General features: G+C 33.8%; 1 protein-coding gene across 2 annotated transcripts in view; it reads right to left on the bottom strand.

Moving 5' to 3' along the window:
- CASD1 (CAS1 domain containing 1) overlaps window positions 1–16,272 on the bottom strand; it is a 48,234-nt gene that overhangs the window by 19,880 nt on the left and 12,082 nt on the right. For both annotated transcript variants that reach the window (XM_011955083.1, XM_011955082.1), the window contains exons 4-9: window positions 10,983–11,027; window positions 9,943–10,005; window positions 4,968–5,012; window positions 4,422–4,545; window positions 2,690–2,904; window positions 323–745 (exon numbers count right to left, since the gene is read on the bottom strand). In XM_011955083.1, coding sequence (XP_011810473.1) covers window positions 323–745; window positions 2,690–2,904; window positions 4,422–4,545; window positions 4,968–5,012; window positions 9,943–10,005; window positions 10,983–11,027 — 915 coding nt within the window. The remainder of the gene's footprint in view (window positions 1–322; window positions 746–2,689; window positions 2,905–4,421; window positions 4,546–4,967; window positions 5,013–9,942; window positions 10,006–10,982; window positions 11,028–16,272) is intronic.

Here is a 16,272-nt window from a genome sequence, read left to right as displayed (position 1 = left end):
ATCTCATGCTTGAAGACCATTATAAAATCAGAAGTACTTCAACTTTCTCCATCAACAAGCAGGCAAACACTAAGTCATGAAATCTTTTTCACAGGTCATATTTCCCAACTTTTCAACATTTTCACGTGACTCTGACCTTTCTCCAAACTGTTCCGAAAAAGCAATAGTTAAGAGTCCACTAAGTGAAGTGTAACTACAATATTCCTTCATCTTCATCTATATACCAGTTTGTATATTCTGTCACGATAAATGATATTAGTTCTTTAACAGAGTTTGTAATGATAAAAAGGGTAACATGAGTTAAAAAGAAAATGACTCTTACCTCTTTAGTATTTTCATTGTAAAATACCCCCAAAACCAAAATGTAGATAATTGGAATAAAGAAAGATGAATGTGTATAAAATTTGTTTTCCTTCATGAACAGATTTGCACGGTCACACATGTAGAAATATGCCATAATCAGGCCAAGTTTGCAGAAAGACTGTAAAAGTATTTCTAATGAAGACACAGGGGTATTGATAATATTTTTCTTTTCCTCTCCACTTTCCAAATCAGTACATGGCTTATTCTTCCGATGAGCATTACGATGAATTATGTAAAAAACTAAATATCCGATAATAGATAAAGTGAAAAAACAAGCAGCTAGCTTCTGTATGAGAGTAAGAGGAGGCCGAGGTTGACAACAGGACCCATCCACAGGCTTCAAAATCTTATTGCAGTACACGTTCATAAGAATCATTGCGCTCTGTGAACAAATCAAGTTATTTGGTTATTATCTTGTCAGTGATGTATTTCACATTAAATTTTCTCCAGTGAATACTACTGAGTTTTTAGCACTGAAACCAGAATGCTTTTGTATCTTTTGCTACCATTTCCCAAATCACGCAAATAATGGTATCCCTTCCATCTGTAACAGCTAGTTCAGGGTGTTTCAAACTTCTGGGGCTATGAACCAAAATACAAAATTCATTTTATAATGTGACCCAGGACATTTATAGGAAACAATACCTATCCTTACTACTTGGAATGCACTCCGAGATTGTTCTATTCTATTCTTTTTTTTTTCCAACACCAATTTCATGGTTGTTAATGGGCTGTGACCTTTAGTTAAAAAAATGCTGACAGACATCAAGGACCAAAGAATTTTAATTAGAAGACTTTCAAAACAGAAGATACCAGGACACTTAAGATAAAGTCTACTGTTTAAATGTGAAAAAAAAAAAAAAAGCATAAAATAACTGCCACTAAAAAATTATTAATTTTTAGCTAGCAATATTTGTAATAGGTCTTTCATTTGGATTATAGTTTATAGGCCATTTAAGATTCTACAGTTTTAAGATATCTAATGTTAAATAAAATTTAGAACCTTCAACATGGTTAAATTATAATAAAATTATTCTGGGAAAGTTGTCAAGAGTCTGTCTAGTTGAAGGTTCAGTCAAACTCTAGTTTTATAAAAACTTCATAGTTTAGGCATCTGTGGAACTCTAGATGATTATGTTATTTAAGCCTAAACATTCAAAATAATCAAGATTTGAGGAAATCTCATCCTTTTAGCCCTAAGACCACAGGTGGTTTTATGCCTGGCACTCTTGCAGATACTAGCCTGCAAATTCCACTGCAAGGTTCTTAACCAGCTTTTAGGGGGTTCATCAAGCCCTTTTATGTATATGGAGAACCATATGTATATGCAAACATACACATTATTCTGCAGGAGAAGAACAAAACCACTGTCTTGTATCAGATACTCAAAGGGCTTATGCAACTCTCACAAAGGTTAAGAACCACTGCTTAATGAAAAAAAACTAAATAATTTGTTCCACTGTTTGTTAAAATTTATAGTTATGTAATTCTCTTTCATACTTAACCTAAATCCCCTTCCATAGGTCAATTGGATTTGTTCAGTATATACTCTATATCTTGAATAATGCTTAGGATAGAAGAGTTATAAGAATTCTTTTTTTCTTTTCTTGAGACACAGTCTCTCTCTGTCACCCAGGCTGGAGTGCAGTGGTGGGATCCTGACTCACTGCAACCTCTGCCTTCTCGGTTCTAGCAATTCTTCTGCCTCAGCCTCCCGAGTAGCTGGGACTACAAGCATATGCCACCACGCCCAGCTAATTTTTGTATTTTTAGTAAAGATGGGGTTTCCCCAAGTTAGTCAGGCTAGTCTCAAACTCCTGACCTCAAGTGATCCACCTGCCTCAGCCTCCCAAAGTGCTGGGATTACAGGCATGAGCCATCACGCCTGGCCAGAAGAGCTATAGGGAAATAATAAAAATTATTTTAAGCATTAAAAAGTGTAGTCTTCATTGAAGCTTAATCTTATAAGCTTAAGGTTTAAGGTAAGGAGAACATAGAAGCAGTAGTTTTTAAATGTGAGTGTGCTGAGAACATATATGCTTCTGAGGAGACAATATATATTAACAGTGATTAGCACTCAATAAAAGAAGTTTAATTTCCCTTCCTCCTTAACTTCTTTCTCTCTTAGAATGTACCAAAACTCTTACGTATATATTCAGCTAGATGACAGAAAGCAAAAGTATTTCTAGATGTATCTATACAGAATAACTACAAGTCACTAGGACTGCAATAAAATAAATTATTTATAACCATGTTATAATGACTTATGGCTTAAAGCAATTGATATTATAGTCTCCTTCTACTGATACATGTAAAAATTTCTTACAGTTTCTCTGCTTGATTCAGGAAGATGTAAGCCATCCAAAGATTCCATGATGGTTTCTTGAGCAATTAATTTGGAAACACTGAACATCTTAACATTTGATTTAGAATTTCTGGTGCTACTATTCAAAATACTGACTGCAGCTTCATTGTAAGCATCTATCTTCTCATTAGTGATCATCTTCCTATTTTCACTTAATAGATCTTCATAAACAGGATCTGCATGTGAGACACATTTTTAAAAACACATTTTAAAAATCCCTATTGGTAAAAATCGTGATCATGCACGTTAGCTGTTCCACATTTCATATGTTGTTTTTAAAAGTATAGATGATACCAGGTACCTAATAATTCATTTTTACGTAAAGCTTCCCAAAGTTTGCAACAGATTTCCCATTTTATATTCAAGTTTTGAGTCAAGCAATATCCCTCTCAAATTTAAAGAACTGTTGTCCCATCTCTATGTACACAGATTTAGGGAAATATTTTTATGCTCTAGCATGTCTTAAGAGTTTAATAACATTTTTGGATGCTGGGATATAATGGGTAACAAGAAATCTAAAATTAGTTATAGAAGATTGCTTAAATAAAAATAGCTGCCCATCTTTTTTTTCTCTTGTCACTGCTTAATTCTGTAAACTTTGTTCATACCATTAGGAGGTTCATACCATTACTGAGGCTCAAGGTCTGCCTATTCTCTTATCACTTACTATAAATAACTTAAATTTAATTTTTCCTCATTTTAATATGAGAAAGGTTAACAATGAGTCTGTGAATAAAATAGGAATTATGGAACAGATCATCACTACCATTTTTCTTATTCCTTTCATTTTGACATTCAACTTGGAAATAATAAGAATTCCTGACTAAAAGCATGAATTGCTAAAACATCCATGACATTTCATATTGTGCTAGGCATTAAATAACATTCAATAAATTCCTAAAATGAGTTATCCTAATGTCTACTAAGAATTTCATTACCAAGCATAAACTAGACTGTGTAAATTTAAACATATTCTGTCAATTCAAAAGTGTATTTTATTTAATTATTTTTATTTTTTCAGAAACCCTTTGCTTGCTAAAAAAGTATATTTACTTCTAATGACTTTAATATTATGAAGCAGGGTGAAGTATATTTACTTCTAATGACTTTAATGTTACGAAACATGGCAAAACCCCGTCTCTACCAAACATGCAAAAAATTAGCTGGGTGTGGTGGTGCACACCTGTAGTCCCAGCTATTCGGGAGACTGAGGCGGGAGGATTGCTTGAGCCTGGGAGGCGGAGGTTGCAGTGAGCCAAGATCGTGCCACTGCACTCCAACCTGGGAAAGAGAGCGAGACCCTGTCTCAAAAAAAAAAAAAAAAAAAAAAATTATGAAATAGATCATATTTTTTCTATATATTTCCCAATCACAATAAATATGTTTTGTAAGAAAAAAAGTCAGAGAGACCACATCTCATTTGCCTTTAGGACTTATCTTTTTGTTATACATTCTATAGCCATTCTGCTAAGGTTCCTTGGAGGATATTGCTTATTTTTCACCTACTTTTATTAATTTGTTCCTTACATTTGAAAAAGGAGAGCAAATAACTCAAGTGTACTCTAATCTTGCAAATCTTGTTTCAAAATTAACTCACATAAAGCAGTAATTCTGCTTCTTGAAACAGAAGATAATAAAAACCCATGCTTCAAAATATACACAAAATGACGTTTTTTCATTACTCATTCCTTACCTTGTAAGACCCAATAAACATCACTAGTCTTTGCCAATTTTTCTAAAAGTGGTGCTATGGAGGTAATGTTCATTTTATATTGAGAAAGCGCTTCACTGCTACCATTGTGAATCTTGATGGACCACTAAAAAGAAGTATATATTATCCATTAATGTAGCATTTATCATAAACAATTAAAGTATATAATTGACCTATTGTAACAAGTGTTATTATTTTAGCTATTTCTCATTTTATTTAATATTAGAATAAAATTCAGTCAAATTATTTCATGAAATACATGAAGGCAATTAGAAAAAGCTGTTATAAAACTATACTTTCAATGCATAACATGGAAGAAGAATACAATTTTAGATATAAAAAATACTGATATGTAACAGTAAGTTTCCTAAGTTCATTCCAATCTTATTAAAATTCAACAATCTAATCATAATAGAAGTAAGAATTAAAAATTTAGGTACAATCAAGAATTCTGAATACAAATTAACTTTTTCTTAGCATGGTCTTAAACGTGAAACAAAATCATTAAGAATACAGATAATAACTTACTGTGGCAGCTCCTGCTACAATCACATGTGGTTTTGCAATGGAATCCTAAAGGAAGAAAAATCTTTATCATAGTATTATATCCAGTTCAGGGAATTAATACAAATAACACATCATTTAATTTTTTTTCCTTAAAATGTAATTCCTTCTAAATTCATTCTAAGTTTTTAGAATTTCTTGTTATTATTACCACTTATTATTGTTATAACAAGACAGATATCCAATGCCTAAAATCTTGTAAGGCTACATATACATACAGGATGACAGAAATTTGGATGGTTAATTCTTTGATGTTCTTAAAAAAAAGCACCATTGAAATCTAACACGACCTAATACTATTCTGAACTCTGAGTAAAATGCTTAGAGTAAAGCACTAGTGTATTATGTCAGTCAATTAAAAGGTAATCACGGAAGCCTAAAGGGTACATAGCGTAAGTGTTAAATAAAATACAAGGTCAGTGCCAAAACAATCTTCTGGGAAAGTGAAATCCAATGTGTATTTAACAAAATAAACCAATAATTATTAAAGACCACATGCAGAAAAACACAAGTAGAGATCCCTAAAAACCTTTGCCAAACGCAAATTAGAGTAGCTCCCTCCCTTACATATTATTTCAGTGTCCACGGTTTCAGTTACCCGTAGTCAACTGAAGTCCAAAAACATTAAATAGAAACTTCCAGAAATAAATAATTCCAAAGTTTTAAATTATGTGCCATTCTGAGTAACATGATAAAGTCTCATGCTATCCTGCACTGTCCCTCCTGGGATGTGAATCCTCCCTTTGTCCAGAGTATCACACTGTATGCTACCTGCCCATTAGTCACTTAGTAGCCATCTCAGTTGTCAAACCAACTGTCACAGCATCACAATCTTTGTGTTAAAGTAACCCCTATTTTACTCAATAATGACCCCAAAGCTCAAAAATAGTAATGCTGAGATACTGTTATAATTGTTCTATTTTATTATTAGTTATTGCTGTTAACCTCTTACTATGCCTAATTTATACATTAAACTTCATCATGCATTTGTATGTATAGGAAAAAACATTGTACACATAGGGTTTGGTACCATCTATAGTTTCGGCACATGCTGGGGTCTTGGAACATACTAACCATGGATAAATGGGGACTACTGTATGCCATTTATAATATATAGCAATAGTATATTATAGTACGATTATATTTGTAGGTAACTATATGTTATATATAGCCTAACAAGTATATAGTACTTAGTAACTTACTAAGTACATTCTCTTATCTCATTGTAATATAGATTCCTGCCTTCCACCCTGTGGGGCAGGCAAGATGATATTATACATCTCTTATAAAACAAAGATACAGACTCAGAATGGCTAATAGGATATTGCTGAGGCCTGCCAGGTAAGTCAGAACTTAAGTCTTCTGACTTCTGAATCATCAAAGACTTGATATTGCAATCATACACACAAGAAACAATTAAAACAAGCATGAAATTTAATAAAAAAAAATTGATTGATGTAAAAAATGAGTTACTTTTTCACTATAAAGGCTTCGTGTAAAATACTACAAAAATAGAGAAAAATAACAAAATAAATCCATTTTCTTTTAGATATATGACCATTTCCAGTTTAGCATGCTTCATTTTACATTGTTAAAGAATTTTTAGTGAATACAAAATTTTTAATATTTTTTCCTCATCTCTAGGTGCCTTTCTCATTCCCAAAACTTACACTGGTTATCCCAAACCTTACATTCCATATACAGTCTCTCTTGCGCTCCTTCTCAGCATAAAGTTTAATTCTCAAACTTCGTAGAGAAAATAAAATTCATCCGACAAGTGTGCTCTTGCCTTCCTTCCTTCATTCTTACAACTTCTCTATATTCCCGCAGCTATCTTCCTCTGACAAGAGAGTAAAGAAAGTATGTCTCTATTCTTCTCAACGGCTAATGCCTTCCTCTGTCTACATTCCCTCCCTTTTCACTTCTGGAGCTATGATTCATGAATTATGTCCTCCAACTCTCATAGTATCAATCTTGCCCTCCTCCTCCACTCTCTTTCCTTCCCTTAACCTGCAAGTATTAAATCATCCTTATCCTCAAAAAGTTTTCCTTCAACCCTGTCTCACACCTGTAACCAACAGATTACTTGAAAGATTACTTCCCTCACTATGCCAATTTCTTTATCTCTCATTTATGCCTCAACTTATGCTTTGAATTTGGGCTTCACTATCCATTAAAACTGTCCCATGAGCCCATTAATGAACCCTGGATTGCCAAATGCTGTAGCTTCATTCCACCTTAGCAAGTTTTGAAAGTGACACTGGTGACTATCCATCTTTTAAAATCCTTACCTCCCCTGTATGTGATTTTACAGTCCTTCCTCCCTTGGTTTTCTTCCTACTCCTTTTACTGCCACTTCTCGGAATCTCCTTGATAATTCCATTCCTCATAAGCCCTCTCCTCTTGAATCTCTAAATTCTCTGCCTATTCAATTTCTTCCATTCAAGTAACTTCAAATATCATCTCAATCCCCATACCAAGACTCCCAAAATCCATCCAATAGCTCAGACTTAATGACTTCCATTCACTTACAGAATTACATCTCAACTGCCAGTTTCTTTACAAGTCAGCCTAATTTCCTTCCACTCTTCCACTATATCACATCATTCTCCTGTTTAAAACTTTCAATGGTTCTCCACTTCAATTCAATTCAATGTACTTATTTTCAGGAAATACACCCTGAAGTATTTAGAAGTAGTTAAAAAACAGATAAAATAAATCCACTCTCCCAATATGGCTTAGGATATCATTCATAATGTAGTACCTGCTTCCTCATCTCTTGTCAACTCCCTGTAAAATGAAGCATATGAAAAGAACAACCAAAACCAACACACATAAAGAAGCATTTTGTATGTCAGCTCCACTAAAACTGCTGGAGAGTCCCTGAATAGGCTATACTCCATCTTCAGCATCACTGCACACGCTGTTTCCTCCGCAGGAAATAACCCCACTTCTCGTTCCCCACACTCACCTTCATGACCACTTTATCTGAAAACTAATTTTGAAAACTTAAAAAAAATTACACTTATGGTCTATCCTCTGTAATCCTGTTTCTTGTGCCCTTTACATTTCCTATTTTAGCACTTGTCACATTGCTTAAGTATATGTGTTATTCATCTAGCTCTTTGAGGAGAAGATCTCTATAATGTTAACCAATATATCAACAGTGTCTAGCTTAGTGCCTAGAATATAGAAATATCTGTGGAATAACAATCTACTTAGAGTTCTCTCAATTCAACTTTGCTTTTACGCCTATAGGCTTCTACAACGCTATTCTAATTAATAAGTGTATCTTCTTCCTAACTCATAGTTCTCAAATATTATCTCCTCTATAAAATGTTCTTCGATAATTACCAATGCTCTCATCACCTCCTATCCTAAGTGTCTCTATCCATGGTGCTTCCATAATCCTTTGAACTCAATTCTGTGTTAGTTTTTGCCTTCTTTTGTCGTTATTCATCAGTAAGTCACCATCTACTAGACTGCAAATTCCTTGAAGGCTGAGACTGCAGCTAATTCCCAGCCACATTACTATTACTCAGCACAAAGCTGGCAATAGTACACTAACAACAAAAATGTGGGTCTCTAAATCCTCAGGATCTAGCAATTTATTACGGAAATAGTAAAAAGTAAATACATACATCCACACATACTCCTCGGTGAATGAAAACCATCAACTAATCAATCTCAGGTGACCATGTGGTCATCTACCTAAATAAAATATTTCCTTTTTCTCAACAACCATAACGAGTTTTACAACAGAATCTAAGGCTCCAAAAACTAGCTTTAACAAATGTATGAGAATTGAAATTTTGGATATGTAATATATCTCCAGGTTAGTAAATAACCTATAAAGATTTTATGTGATCTTGCAGGATTTACAAATTGTAGTGTATTAATGTTTAACTGTGAATTTCTACTACTTTAATAAATATATTTTCAGTCCAGCACAAATATGAACCATATGCTTAAATCATTTCAAATATACACGGAACAGTATTCTACACTTACGGACATTAAAAACAAATCGACAAAACCAAAATGCACTGTAGACCTCAATTTACCAGAAATTTGAATTCCAGAAGCTGTCTACATGTTTGCTTTTTGGAAAACATTTGCTCAAAGAAACAAGGTTAGAAATGGTAGCTAGGTTCCCACAAGATCCTACAAAAGCCTATTTATTGTATGATGTGGTTGTAATACTCAATATTTATTGTGAAGAAAAAAAATCCCAAACCAAAAAACTGTTGCAGGGAAATTAATTAAACAAAACAAGGTCAATAAAATTAAATATTGTTTTATCCATCTAAAATACAAATGTCTCTGGGAAAGAATACAGGTTTAATTAAAGGACTGACAAAAGGCTGTATGGAAACTACTACACAGATTGTAAAATGGACTTATGAGAACTTAGGAGTTTTCTGAGGTTAATAGCATGCTTACCTTTACATCTAATTTATCTCCAAACATGATGAGCTAAAACATATTAGTCTTGCCTGCTGGGTCACAAATATAATAATAAAAGGAAAAAAAAGGCTATAAAAACAAATAAACAAAAGTTTCCTGAAGAATCTGGGCATGACTTTGAAGGAGAAAACAGAAAAATGCACAAGAGAACATACGCTGTGCTGGGAAGATTACCTGGGTTTGAATCAGCTGAACTAGAGCAGTAACAGAAGACTTTAAATATGGAAAGTCTGGTATAAACATAATCTGCTTTATGGTTAGAATGGTGATAATGGGGCAGAGATATTGGATCAACACGTTCTCTTCTCAATAAAGTGCTAAAATCAGTGCAGCACAGCTTAGTTGCTATCAAGAAGGCAGGTATAAAATATAGTGGGACAAGTGAGTAAAGGGAAGAAATATATGCTTGCGGGCTTTTAAAATTTGGTTGCTTAAAAAAAAAAAAAAAGCTCTAGGATTTTTAAATACAGACCTCAGTCCACACTTTGATACACTGTTTCATAGAACCATTAACTTCAGGATGCCACAGAAAATCCTAAAAGAGAAATATGAGAAGACAAAGTCAAAGAAACTCTTAATTCCACCATTCAGAATAAACATTAACATTCTCTTATAGAGTACTTAAAAGTAAAAACACTACCTTGTCCAACACATCTTCAATTCCTATCTTAATTTGGCAAGAGTCTTACAATAGTTCTCCTTGAATCCACTTCTGTCTTCCCCTAACCTACTGTCCACATTTTAGCCAGAGCAATCTTTTAAAAACTTAAATCTGATCTTGCCACGCCCCTGCTTAAGTATTCAGAGACTTTCTACTGCCCTCAGAATAAAATCTAAAATACTATAAATTGCTAACAAGGTTCAGGATCTCCACCTGTCTCTTCAGCCTTTGTCTCTGGCTACTTGTACCCTTGCTCTCCCTTTTGGTACTCAGTCAGCTCCTGGAATGCTCTATGTTCTCCTTTTTCTCTAGGATTTTGCACATACTATTCCTTCTGTCCATAATGCTCCCAAACTCTTCCACTGAGCCTGCCTAACTCTTACTTATTTTTGAAGGTTCAGTTAAAATATCACTTCTGCAGGGAGGAAAACAACTTTCAATTCCTTGCTCTGTACATTCCCATTGCCCCTCTTTTTCTTTTCTGCCATCCTTGTCCCACTTGTATTTGCATGTAGAGAACTATAAAAATCTGCAATCTTCATTAGGTCAAGGCCATTTTTGTCTTGATCCTCACTGAATTCTCACTGATTGGGAATTCAGAAAATTCACATATATTCTTTTATGGACATTAATCCAGAACACATACTAGTTTTGAATTCATGTGCAAGATTATTTGTTCCTAATAAAATTTTGAGACCATTACATAAAACAACTCACACAAACTTTTACTCCACTATCCTAATACTCTTATCTACTCTCAAGAATACACTGAAATACACTTAATATGTTCAATTAACCAAAGAATATAGTTTCAACATTGTAACATCTAGCTTACTATTACATGAACTTACCACTTTAACTGATGCAGTCTTGTCTTCAAAAGGAATATTTTCATGCTGCCATAAAAGGAGACAGAGAAACATTAATGTATAGATAAAATTTATATAACTAATGCCCCTTTTAGCTGCTTTGATTTATTTTTATGCATATTTTTGTTGATTTATTTTTAAGCACCAAATCTCAATTATCTAAAAATTCTACCCAAAGGGGAAAAAACCGAGATAGAACATAACAAAATAAGTGACATTAGCTAAATTGTCTACATGTGATTTTCAAGATCTAAGATACAGTTCAAAGATAAAATTTCAACAGCAAACAAGCAAATACATAAACATATCTATATAAATTACCTTTTTGCCAAGATTGCCAGGATTCCCATTTAGTCCCCAGTATTACTATTTTTTGTTTGATTTGTTTTTTGTTTGCTATTTTGAGACAGAGTCTCACTCTGTTGCCTGGGATGTAGTACAGAGGTGCGATCTTGGCTCATTGCAACCTCCGCCTCCCGGGCTCAAGCAATCCTCTCACCTCAGCCTCCCAAGTAGCTAGGACCACAGGTGCATGCCACCATGCTTGGCTAATTTTTTTAAAATATTTTTTGTAGCGACGGGGTTTTGCCATGTTGTCCAGCTGGTCTCGAACTCCTGGGATCAAGTGATCCACCCACCTCAGCCTCCCAAAGTGCTGGGATTATAAGGCATATGCCACTGTGCCCAGCACTTGTATTACTATTTGTCTCAGAAATGGACTGCTTCCCTTCATTTCCTGAGTCCCTTCGGGTTAGGCAGAGCCACAAGGCTAGTTTTGGCTAATGCAATGTGGATATATGTGACATACACCACTTCCAGGCTGAATTTCCCAAGGCAATTCTCTGGTCTCTAACTTAACTGATACACAGACTAGGGAAGCCGAATGTTCCAAGGTACTTTAGAAGACAGTAAAAATTCCAATAGTAGGAACGGCTAAATGACTATGTGGAGCAAAGCCTCTCGCCAGCCCACCTAGGACACACAACGCTAAGCAAGAACTTCTGTTTTGTTAAGATATTAGAGCGGTTTGTTGGTGTAGCAACACCTAGTCCATTCTCACCAGTGTACTAGTATAGGCCCTGACTGACAGGAATGGATGAACATGACTCTAGGTTATTGTAGGTTTCACTCTGAAAACAGCATATAAATAGTCCATTTGTAGAAAAAAAAATGAAATGTGAACACTACAACTTCTTATAACCAAATGTTCTACATAAAGAATGGCATTCCTTTCAGAATTAGAAATCCTAGGTGGGAAAGGGTAAGGGTGGTCAGTAAGAAACTAATTCTCCTGCTAAAATCAAAATTGAAATGTTTTCATTAATTCAAACAGACAAATAGTATTTATACTGAAATCTCCATGAAACAAAATTTGTTCTATCAACAGGTTAACTTTTTAGGTTCTTGTTGGTACTTCTAAAACATTACTTTCCAAAAGGAGTCTTGAGACTATTAATTCAATGAAACTTTAAGGTAAGTTTCTTTGGTCAAATAAATCTGGGATATACTGGGTCAAACAAAATCACACAGGTGTTTTCCTCCTTCTTCCGCATCTTCAAACTTTTAAAAATGTGTCCTCAGAAAAATAATGTCATGAACTTTCTCTGTCTTACTTTGCATAGAGTAGTTAATGCAACTCGATCTCTTTTTCCTTTTTTAATATAACGTTTGATAGATACAAAAAAGTCACATATATGAAAATCACAAAGCACAGTAGAACTAAATAAATACTCATGAATCCATGATACAAATCAGAGCATTGCCAACACACTGAACCACCTATGTGGTCCTTTCCCTATCTTAACTCCCTGCTTCACCCAAAGTAAACCACTCTCCTGAATTGTGTGTTTATACTTTGTTTTTAAAAACTTTCTATAGTTTTTGTCACATAAATATGCATCTTTAAGTGATATATTAATTTTGTCAGTTTTCTCTCCAACTTTTAATTTTAAAAAGTTTCAATCTTACAGCAAAGCTGACAGAATTAAATGAATGCCCAAAACCTTTTATCAATTGTTAACATTTCCTATACCAGCTTCACCTTTCTTCCTCTCCATACATATATATTCTATAGTTTTTCTCCTTTGCTGAACTATGTGAAAGTTCATTATAGAAGTCATAACATTTCACCCTTAAATACTTAAGCATATTCTCTTTAAGTACATACCCCTAAGAACACTCTCTTACATAAGGAATTTGACATTGAAAAAATATTATCTCATTTAATATATAGTCCATATTCAATTTTTTCCTATTTCCCAAGAATATCCTTTCTATAGCTCTTATATTTTAATCTACAATCCCATTAAAATCGTGTTACATTTAGTTTTCACATCTCTTAATCTCATATAACCTGGAACATTCCCTAGCCTTTAAAAATTTGTACGTATCAGTTTATTTTATCAATACTATTTTTATTAATATCAAGTATCGTATTTACTATTTTTGTAGAGTACAGGTCAACTGATACAATACATTACTATCTAGATTATAAAAAGCACTAATTGTTATCTTCTTGGATATGTCTCTTAACAAAATAAGAATTTCCCTAATTGTTCCATAGATCCATAAGCCATAAAAATGTTCACCATCAAATGATAATGCAAATTATTTTCTGGAGTATTTATAACAATTTACACTCTCACTAGCAGTTTATAAGACATCTACTGGTACACAGCCTAATACATCTGGTCTGTTTTCATATTTCTTGCCATCGTCAGATTTAATTTCTGCCATTACAGTAGGTATTAAAAAAAAAAACCTCACTTCCACTTCAGTAAAATGCCTGGCCATACTCCCTGATGCCCACCTTCTGTCCACTGGGTTATCTTTTTCATTAATTTGCAGTTTCTGATATTTCTTGAATGTATGTTGTAAATTATCTTTTCTCAATTTGTAGCTTATCTTTTTTCTTTAAGGTATCTTTTGGTGAATAGATACTCTTTATCTTAAGGTATGTGAATTTATCTTTTATTTCTTAGTTAGCACTTTTTTGTTTCTTATGTAAGAGATGTTTCCCTACCTTGAGATAATGAAGATATTCTCCTACATTTTATTTCTATTTCTAAAGGTTTCAAATTTTTTACTTTCATATTTAAGTTTAAACTCATCCATCTAGAAACGATTTTACTCAATGGTGTGAGGCAGGAATCCAATTTCAACTTTTTCCATGTGCTAATTGCCTTAGCACCATTAACTGAATAGACCTTCCTTTCCCCAGGGATCTTCTATGGCATTTCTGTTACTTTTAAAGTCATTTTATATGGAAGTTTCTATTTTAGAGCTCTATATTTTATTCTAATGGTTCCTTTGTTTAACTCTACACCAATACCACATTGTTTTAATTACTACAAGGTAAAATTAAATCTTGATATTGTAGAACAAATCCTTTCCACCTTGTTCTTCAGATTTCTTGTGGTTATTCTTGGTCTGCTGCCCTTCTATAAAAAATTTAGAATCCATTAGTAAAGTTCCACAACAAATTCTGTTAGGATTTTATTGGAATTACACTGAACTTACAGATCAGTTTGGCAATAACTGACATCTTTACAATACTGAGTCTTCCCATCCAAGGAAACAGTATATTATATTCCATCTAATTATGTCATTTGGAACTGTCTTCCAACAAATTTTTATGGCTTTTCTGCGTACAGATCTTCCACATTTGCTGTTTATTCCTATGTAACATATAGTTGCTGTTACCATTGCACATGATATATTTTAAAAGCCTTTAGAACTTTACTTTGCTGGCATGTAGATATGTGTTAATTTTTAACAGCTTTGTTGAGGTATCACAATTTTTGTATGTACATCTTATAATCAGCTACCTTGTTAAAATCTTTATTACTTCTAGTAAATTTTCTATAAATTCTTTGGGATTTTCTATGTAGAGAATTGTATCATATGAACTCCTAAATTTATTTCTTTCCAATCTTTAGTTTATTTCTTTCCAATCTTTAGTTTATTTCTTTCCATCTTTAGATTATCTTTTTTGGCTAGAATCTCTAATACAATGTTGAACAGAAGCAGCAGTAATGAACATCCTTGTCTTTTTCCTGATTTTAATGGAAATATGTCTGACATTTCACCATTAAGAACATTTACTGTAGGCTTCTAGAATTTTTACCAGGTTAAGTTTGATATAAAGTAACTTAAAGAAAGAATGACACTAATTCTCTGATATTGTTGGAATTTGCTTAATGGTGTAATCCATATTAAAAATCAAACAGTTGGCCAGGTGCAGTGGCTCACATCTGTAATCCCAGCACTTTGGGAGGCCGAGGCGGGCAGATCACAAGGTCAGGAGATCGAGACCATCCTGGCTAACACGGTGAAACCCTGTCTCTACTAAAAACACAAAAACAAAATTATCTGGGCGTGGTGGCGGGCACCCATAGTTCCAGCTACTGGGGAGGCAGAGGCAGGAGAACAGCGTGAACCCGGGAGGTAGAGCTTGCAGTGAGCTGAGACTGCAACACTGCACTCCAGCCTGGGCAACAGAGCAAGACTCCATCTCAAAAAAAAGTAAAAATAAAAATAAAAATAATTCAAAAGTTCCATGCGTGCTTGAAACAAACATATTCCCTGATTGTAAAGTGTATTTTCTAAATTATTGAGCTATAAGGTTATAGAATCAAGCATGTTAATGGTCTACTGTATGTTTACTAGTTTTATCTGCTTGTTCTATCATTGAGAGCAGTATGCAATTCTCCCACTATGAGTGAGAATTTGCCAATTTCTCCTTGCAGTTATAGTTTTGCTTTATAAATTTTAAGGCTAATTTATTAGATGCCTACAAGTTTAAAATCTTAGTTATCTGAATTCTTTGTCATTAGAAAGTGACTTTCTGTATCTCTGAAAATGCTTTTGCCTTAAAATCTATTTATCTTATACTAATATGACTTAACTTTCTTTAGTATTTATCTGGTGAATCCTTTTTCATTTTTAATTAAAACCTTTTCATGTCCTTTTTATTTTAAGTATGTCTTTTTAACCAGCAGAAAGTTCTCTTTAGGAGCAATCTGAAAAATCTGTGTTTAGCTCACAAGTTTAGGCTACTTGCATGTATTCTGACTATAAATGTTTTTACCATCTCACTTTTTTGCTTTTTTTTTTTTTTTGAGATGGAGTCTCACTCTGTCACCCAAGCTGCACTCCAGCGATTTCAGCTCACTGCAAGCTCTGTCTCCCAGGGTTCACGCCATTGTCCTGCCTCAGCCTCCCGAGTAGCTGGGACTACAGGCGCCCACCATCATGTAAGCTAATTTTTTGT

This window comes from Colobus angolensis, unplaced genomic scaffold, assembly GCF_000951035.1.
Source record: "Colobus angolensis palliatus isolate OR3802 unplaced genomic scaffold, Cang.pa_1.0 Scaffold394, whole genome shotgun sequence".
NCBI lineage: Eukaryota > Metazoa > Chordata > Mammalia > Primates > Cercopithecidae > Colobus > Colobus angolensis.
Note: the sequence above shows the minus strand (reverse complement) of the source record. Positions and strands in the feature narration are given on the sequence as shown.